Source organism: Patagioenas fasciata, chromosome 4 (genome assembly GCF_037038585.1).
Source record: "Patagioenas fasciata isolate bPatFas1 chromosome 4, bPatFas1.hap1, whole genome shotgun sequence".
Taxonomy (NCBI): Eukaryota; Metazoa; Chordata; class Aves; order Columbiformes; family Columbidae; genus Patagioenas; species Patagioenas fasciata.
The window spans coordinates 3,820,991-3,829,602 of record NC_092523.1 but is presented as its reverse complement, the minus strand read 5'-3'; the positions used below and the strand labels follow the sequence as shown (position 1 = coordinate 3,829,602).

The window sequence follows — 8,612 nt, the reverse complement described above, 5'->3', positions numbered from 1 at the left end:
TCAGTACCGAGCCCTAAACGTGTTTTGTTTACCTGGCTGTACGTCCAGAGCTCCAGCTGGGAAAGCAGAAAGCGAGTGAACATGTAGCAGAGCCCTTGGGAGCCTCTTTGGTAAAAGGCAGCGTGGAGAGGGCACGGAACGCTACAGAAAAAGGGCTGGTTTTGTCATGCTACTCAAAACCTTCCTGCTCGTCCCCAAAAAGCAAATGCCGCAGGGTGACTCACCCCGGGGTGGCCTGGCCAGCAAGGGGTGAGCGGAGCTGGGTGCAGTGGTGGGTTTGGGGACGTTGGTCTCTTTTCTGCAGGTCAGAGCAGCGCCTGGGGTGGGAAAGGTGGCCCAGCTGCCTTTGTTGTGCAGGATCCAATTAAAACAGAGAATACGGGAGAATCTGGATCATGAAGAAGTGTGAGCAGCACCCTGGGCTGTGCGTGGCAGCACTCTCATGGAGTCATAGAATAGGAGAATCATTTTGGTTGGAAAAGACCCTCAAGATGATCGAGTCCAACTGTTCTCTCACCCCTGGCACTACCCCATGTCCTGAGAACCTCATGTCCGTCTGTCCAACCCTCCAGGGATGGTGACTCCAGCACTGCCCTGGGCAGCCTGTTCCAATGCCCCACAGCCCTTTGGGGAAGAAATTGTTCCCAGATCCAACCTCAACCTCCCTGGTGACACCGAGTCCCTTCCCAGCCTGTCACCTCTCACCAACAGCTGCCTATGACCCTGTTTCTCTCAAACGCTCTTCTACCTTGCAACAATTTGCAGCTCAGATCTCTGCTTAAAAACCTTTGGTGCATTTTTCTGAGGAACTTGCCCAGTTCCTCTTTAGCAACCACAACATCCTGAGGATACGACTTGTGCTCAGCTGTTTGCTGCACCAAGAAACACCCTCCCCGTCTTCACCCCCAGCCTACTCTGAGGTCCTAGGAAGCCCAACCTCTAGACCAGGATCTGTGCTTGCTCCAAAATAAGCACAGAAAACTGTCCCCAAATCATGTCCCACCTCTTATTCCTGATGTGGACTGCTGGCCTCGGTCTCACCATGGCAACTTGTGAAGCTGTAAGTGCCCTTCAGAGCATTTCCTCTGGTTTCATAAACCTCCCGCTCCTTGAGATGCTGACACAGCTCCAGCCACCGCTGTGAGCAGCCAAAAGTGGTTTTACCTGCCCCTTGCACCAGATTTGGTGGCTCTGGGCATTGTCTGAACCGCCCCCCAAGCCCTGGGAGGTCACCTCTCGTCTCTGGGATGCTGGAACGGGAGGTGTCACCCCGGCGTGCGCAACACACAACCCAAAATATCGAAGTGAGGGTTCTACCAGAGCTGGCGGGCTGAGGAAGAGGAAGAGACGAGTGTAAGAGTCAGTCTGAAGATGGAACAGTATTTGCCTGAAACATCAACATCAGGGACTAGGAGAACTGAACCCTGACAGAAAGAACAGATGGATAACGGCTTAGACAGAGGCCTGAGGAGCAGAATTGTGTTGCATAGGTCTCTCGGACCCAGGGGGCTACCGGTAACAATGGCTGCTGTGTGGACTTCACCTGCTGCCTCAGCCAAACTTGCCCCCACCTCCTAAAGGGATTGTGTTATACAGGTCTCTCCGACAACAGTTGCCATCCAGAAGATGGATTCTCACCTGCTGCTTCAGCCCAATGCGTCCTCCACCTCCTCCCTGAAACAAAGGCCAACGAAGAAGAGCGTGCCCAGAAGCTCACCAAGGGTCCTGAGGTCACCCAATGGACCAGGAAGAGACCCCTGACCATGAGGCCACGCAGGCGCAGATGGGTCCTGGCAAGCAAAGCAGGGACTTTTCAGGCCTGCGCAGTTAAGCCTGGATTGCGAAATGAAGGTGGGGATTTGCCTCAAACAATGGGAGCGAGAGGGGGTGAAGAAGCATAAAAGATGACTCTCGACTGGACATCATTGAGATCTTCCCACCAGAGGATCCCAGATCACGACACAGGACCAGCAGAACTCTATGGGACTGGAGACCAGAGGAACACCTTTGGAACTCGTCTGGTGGTAATTAAATCCTCTTTTCTCCCCTTCTTTTTCTTTCCCTTTTTCTCTACTCTGCTTTATAGGCAAAAATAATAAAGTAACACTGTTTGATTGAATTATAACCCCTTGGCATTTTGGTTGCCTTAATTTTGCACTTTGAGATCAAGGTAAATGAACCATCACGAGTCCATCACTGAATGGACCGTGACAGCGAGGAAGCCGAATTCCCAGCACACACTCAGGTAAAGGTTCTCCAAGAAATCCAAACGCAGCTCCACGGTGAGGAGAACGTTCCAAATCCCACAGAGTGGCTTCAAATCACGTATGGCAGAAGCTGTACCAACACCTTTGTCTGAACGCACCTGTCTTCTTAAATAGAACAACAAATTGCTGCCACCCTCCCAAAAAAAAGCAGAGGATGGATGTTTGGATCCCTCTTTGTGGCCTCCACTCCGTGAGTGGGTAAGTCTGGGATTTAATTCTCCAGCCAACTTGTAGGTGGAAACTTCCCTTGCTCCACAGAGGCTTCAAAAGCTGAAATCCTCTCCATCTTAAACACATGCACAACAACCTCATGAGTTGAGTGTCAAGTGGCAAATGATTTTATTATACATATTAGTAAAAAGCTTTTCTTTTAAAAGATGTGCAGGGATAGTTCCCTGCAGGCTCACCTGGCGATTACACTTTCAAAGTGCTACGTTACAACTCCGAAAACGCCGGCACTTCACAGCAGAAAACCGAATGTCTGTTTTTATCGAGTCTGAAGTGGCGATCAACCAGCTGTTTCACAAGAGCAATTCAATGTGAAAAGGCAAAACACACAAACCATTGCTAAAACGTAGTGGGAAAATACGTGATTAATTTTGCAGGCAAGTAAAGCATCAGAGAAATGGGCCTTGGTACAGATGCTGCTGGTTTGGGATCTCATGGATCACACAGAAAGCGTGTGGAGAAGGCACACATCCCCGCTCCTCAATGAAGTTTTGGATGGATTCTGGTGTGTGGTTATGCAGGCTCGTGTACTCTGCTTTACAATGTGTATTCAGCTTTACAATGTGTATTCTGCTTCATTTCGGTGCAATATTCAGTAGTAAGCATCAGCCTCTTAACAAGGTGAAAGGATTTGGCGAGATTTCCTTACTGCAAATAATAAAGTGCAATTCTTAGTGCTGAAAATATGCAGTTTTCACAGGGAGCTGACAGGTCCCTACAAAGCCTGGCAAAATTATGAAAAGGGAAAAAAAATAAACAGTTTACTGGGGACAGGGAATCCTGGGTCCTTCACCCCACTTGTGGGCAGGTGTTGGACAAGTCACCTCGTCTTCAAATGGGGAGAACAGCCCCCGTGTTCCCTTTGCTGGCAGAGGAGCTCAAGCGTGGGGCCCTCAGGAGCTGGAGCATGTTCAGAGAATGGAACAGAGCTGGTGAGGGGCTGGAGCACAAGTGTGATGGGAGCGGCTGAGGGACCTGGGGTTTCAGCTGGAGAACAGGAGCTGAGGGGAGACCTTCTGATCTCTGAACTGCCTGAAAGGAGCTTGGAGCCAGGGGGGGTCGGGCTCTGCTCCCCAGGACCAAGCGCCAGGAGCAGAGGAAACGGCCTCAAGTTGCACCAGGGGAGGTTGAGGTTGGATCTGGGGAACAATTTCTTCCCCAAAGGGCTGTGGGGCATTGGAACAGGCTGCCCAGGGCAGTGCTGGAGTCACCATCCCTGGAGGGCTGGACAGATGGAGATGAGGTTCTCAGGGACATGGGGCAGTGCCGGGGTGGGTTAACAGTTGGACTCGATGATCTTGAGGGTCTTTTCCAACCAAAAGGATTCTACAATTCTTTAAAAGCTCCATCCCTCCCTCTGACAGATAAAACACCATCGCAGAGCAAGCACTGAACATCTCCGGTTCACCTGGAGAGCAGTCCTGTCAGATCAAAATCAACCCCTCGCTATCACAGACAATTTCTCATCCTCATCCTTTACACAACAGCTGCACTTTGGAGCCGGGTCTTAGGGAGCTTATCTCCAGCAGGCAGGTCATATTTTGGGAAGCTGTTACCGAACAGCAGCAATCCGGGAGGAATAAATTACTGGCTACAGTAAAGCAGGGAAGAAGCCTGGACATCAGCACCAGGCCACTGCCACGGTTTGAAGCCCACGGCATCCTTGGCACTTGCTGGATTCAAATCATGCCAGCCCATGGCACAAGTTCTGTGCAAATTCAGCTCCCCTGTTGCCCCCTCAGGATATCACAGGAGGGTGGGAACACCCAAAAGTCTGTGCTGGCATCTTTAGAGCTCAGAAAAGAAAATCCTCTCGCTACAACAAACCTCTAAATACATGAAAATAGTTTTGCTACTTCTGTACCCCTGTGATTTCGGGGGGGAGTAGATCAGAAACAACCTGCAGCTGCAGAAGTGGGCAGCGTGGCTGGTGATCGCTAAACTCCGCCTAGAGCTAGAACTGGGGCTGCTTCTGCCCCCGAACGCTGCCATGGGCAGGGGGAAGCTGGGGATATTTATTTAGGTTTGAGGATTTTATCTTCGAAATCTTGCAGCCCCATCCCCTCGCGTTCCAAGCTGAACGCTGGGGGACAGCAGAGAAATGACAGACTGCGATTTTAAACACAATTTTAAACCTTCAGGATAACCCAGAGCATCTCGACCACCAGCTGTGGCCTCCCTGCATTGTACAGAGTCAATCCTATTTGTGTTGCAGCCTGGACACAAGTTTCTCATATTCCTATCACATATTCCTACCCCATAGCACCAGGTAGCGGGAAAAGCAAGAACTACATCCACCCTCCCAGCCAGGTGCTAAAAATACAGCCTAAAGATCAAAGACGCCAAATAATCCTGTGTGGGAGCAAGTCCACTTAACGCTGGCTTTGTGTGAAACGTTCCTCTTAAAGCCATAATCCCCCTTTCCCTGGCCAGAGGGGGAGGAAAAATCACAGAATCCCAGAATGTCAGGAGTTGGAAGGGACCTGGAAAGCTCATCCAGTGCAATCCCCCCATGGAGCAGGAACACCCAGCTGAGGTTCCACAGGAAGGTGTCCAGGCGGGTTTGAATGTCTGCAGAGAAGGAGACTCCACAACCTCCCTGGGCATTGATGAATATATTGAATAATACCGGGCCCAGCACTGACCCCTGAGGCACTGCACTGCACTGCACTAGATCCAGGCCTCAACTGGACTCTGCCCCATTGACCACGACCCTCTGGCTTCTTCCCTTCAGCCAGTTCACAGTCCACCTCACTACCCGATCATCCAGACCGCACTCCCTCAGTTCAGCTGTGAGGATGCTGTGGCAGACTGTGTCAAATGCCTTACTCAAGTCAAGGTAGATCACGTCCACAGCTCTGCCATCATCCATCCACCTTGTTATGTCCTCATAAAAGTCAATGAGCTTGGTCAAGCAGGACTTCCCCTTGGTGAAGCCATGTTGACTGCCTCTAATGACCCTCTTATCCTTGATATGCCTTGAGGTGGCACCAAAGAGAAGTCATTCCATCAGTTTCCCAGGGATGATTGGTCTATAGTTACCTGGGTCCTCCTTCTTGCCCTTTCTGAAGCCTGCAGTGACATTTGCTTTCCTCCAGTCCTCAGGCACCTCTCCCGTTTCCCAGGACTTGGCGAAGAAGATGGAGAGCGGTCCAGCAATGACCTCAGCCAGCTCCCTCAGCACCTGCGGGTGCATCCCATCTGGACCCATGGATTTATGGCTGTCCAGATTGCCTAATTGCTCCCTAACCCAGTCCTCATCAACCGAGGCAAACTCCTCCATTGTCCTGCCTTCCTCTGGGGCCTCAGCGGTACGGGGCTCCTCAGGACAGCCCCCGGCAGAGTAGACAGAGACAAAGAAGCATTCAGTAACTCTGCCTTGTCTGTATCTTCTGTCACCAGGGCACCCACCTCGTTCATCAGTGGGCCTACATTGCCTCTGGTGTTAGTTTTATCTGCCACATATTTGAAAAAGCTCTTTCTATTGTCCTTGACCCCTCTCGCCAGGTTTAATTCTAAGGAGGCCTTAGCTTTCCTAGTTGCCTCCCTACACCCTCTGACAATGGCTTTATATTCTCCCCAAGTGGCCAGCCCCTCCTTCCATGATCTATGAACTCTCCTCTTGCACTTGAGCACACCCAGCAGTTCCCTGTTTAACCACGCAGGTCTCCTGGCTCCCTTCCTTGACTTCCTACGTGTCGGGATGCTCTGATCTTGTGCCTGGCAGAAGCAGTCCCTGAACACTAACCAACTGTCTTGGGCCCCTTTACCTTCAAGCAACCTTGCCCATGGGATTTCCCTTAGCAATTACCAGAAAAGGCCAAAGTTTGCCCTGTTGAAGTCCAGGGTTGCAATTCTGCTTGTTATTCTGTTCCTGCCACATGAGATCCTGAACTCACCATTTTGTGGTTGCTGCAACCAAGGCAGCCCTCAATCTTTACCGCTTCAACCAGACTCTCCTTGTTAGTGAGGATGAGATCCAGCAGTGCACCTCTCCTGGTTGGCTCCTCCACCCTTTGCATCAGAAAGTTATCATCAAGGCACTGGAGGAACCTCCCGGACTGTGGCTGGCTGGCCAAGTAGTCCTTCCAGCAAACATCAGGGGAGTTAAAATCCCCCACCACAACCAGGGCCTGTGATTGTGAGGCTGCTCTCAGCTGTCTGTAGAGGCCTCATCAGCTTCCTCAAAGTTGAAATGAGGTTGATCCTTGAGAAAGATGGAGAGATGTGGATCTTTCCTGCTCTTCAGCTTCATCCTCAGGGTGTCAGTGCCCATCCTTGACCCTCGGAAGTGGGGAGGATGCTCCGAAGCAAAGCACCAAAGCAGGATGATGGTTCTTGGGAGAGGGGCAGCTCATGTGTGCTCTGGCCTGGCACTTTTTCATCACAGGGGTGTCTCTTTGTCACAAATGAGCGTCACTTGCTGCACGGGGTCCTGCCCGCACATCCAGCACCATGAAAAAGCAGCAGTAAAAGCAGACAAAGGTCCCAGCCGCAAAGTCAGAGACACCAAGTAATACAAATTCAACGTGAGGTGAAGGCTCCTGCACAGACCCTCGGGCAGGTTTTCAAGCCGAGATGAGCAGAGCCAACAAAATCAGCTCCCCCTTTACAGATCTGCAAAACCTCTCCTGGCTGTGCTGCCTGCAGGGACCCGGACGGTCACCCTTTGGACAACCAGGACATGTTTCCCTGGGGCCTCCTGGGACCAAACAAGGAAAACGTGGAGAATTGCCATGAGAACTTTGTTTTTTGACTCAAGGGATTGCTCCCAGAGCGAGATCCTCTCTGTGGGTGTAAAAGGAGAAGGCTACAGACAAGATGACGGTTGGGAAACGGTGGGAGAACAGACCCAAACCCAACAGCATCACACAACCAAGGCCCCTTCCAGCAAAACCTTCCAGAAAGAGATTTAACACCACCCATACCATCCCTGCCGCTGCTCAAACGTTGGCCAAATCCCTGCTCCGAAGAGGAATCACCGAGGCTGAGCGACAGTCGTGGCATCCCCTCCAATCCAGCACTATTTCCGCAACCGAGTGTACACCAGGAACGCCAGAGCTGAAATCGCAGCAATGCCCATGAGGTGTGACAGGGACGGTCTGATGCTGTACACACAGGGGACTATGACCTCAGACGAGTCAAAAACCGGAGGGTTTCCGAGAGGATTTTCTCCATCTTGGAGGTCGTTGCCCGCCCTGAGCTGGGTGCTGGGGTAATGGTCCACACGGACCTCATGGGTGCCCAGGGAGGTGCTGGCCCAGCTTGAAGGTGGAGAAGAGTCTCCGCTTGCTCCAGGTTTCTCCTTTTCCCTGGTGTTTTCACGGGCTGCTGGAGCAGAACATCCCGAGGAGACTCTGGAGAGCGTTTCTCCCGTGCTGGAGCTATCCGTACTCATCAAGAGCGGGTCGCTGCTGAAGGTGAGGCTACCAGATGATCTGGAATGGTGGCCACTGGGTCCCCGAGAGCTTGGGCACCTGCCAGCCGCTTCTGGGCTCTCCCCAGGCGTGGACAGGAGGACACCCGGCTTGCTGGGCTCCACATGCCCCTCCACGCTGCTGCAAGGCACCCAGATGGCAGAGCTCACCCGGGACGTCGTCCTCCCAGACGTGACTTCAGAGCTTCCTGTTACTGTCGGAATCGGGACCGTCGAGGCTGGGAGCACCTTTAGGAGACAACGAGAGGGGAGCACCCGCATCACACCACAAACCCACGTCAGCACTCAAGAACCACGTCTGCAGCTGCTAATAGCAAGTTCAGGTCACAGGTAACTGCCAGGGCCGGGAAAAAGAGCAGGGCAGGGAGGTGTTTGGGCTCTGAGAAGATACAGGAAGGAGAAAAGGGGAGACAAGCTGCAAGGAGAGGGGTGGAAAGAGGCACCTGGAAGCCAAGAGACTGACTGGCAAGTCGAGGAGGGGAAATATGTAGTCAAAGCCTTACAGACCTTGGCTCCCTTCTCCCGTGCTACAAAATACAGGATCCGCACAGGGGCGTGAACACAGTGGGGAAAAAAGGCCTTGAATAAACGACCACCAGCTCAAAATCTTATCAGTGCCGCAGAAAATCTTCTAGATAGGGGGAGTCTGCAAGGACCTGAATGAAATGCAATGGGAAACA

The 8,612-nt window shown here is 52.0% G+C and overlaps 1 protein-coding gene across 2 annotated transcripts in view; it reads right to left on the bottom strand.

Annotated features, from left to right (window-relative positions):
- MAVS (mitochondrial antiviral signaling protein) overlaps positions 1-8,612 on the bottom strand; it is a 670,207-nt gene that overhangs the window by 656,984 nt on the left and 4,611 nt on the right. The window contains exon 6 of one of the 2 annotated variants that reach the window (XR_010651328.2): positions 5,091-8,160. Coding sequence is in view for 1 of the 2 variants with exons in the window: in XM_065837289.2 (XP_065693361.1) it covers positions 7,519-8,160 (642 nt within the window). In the remaining variant the exon portion in view is untranslated. Of the gene's footprint in view, positions 1-2,582; positions 8,161-8,612 lie in introns of those variants that run through there. The other variant, XM_065837289.2, reaches the window with a different exon arrangement.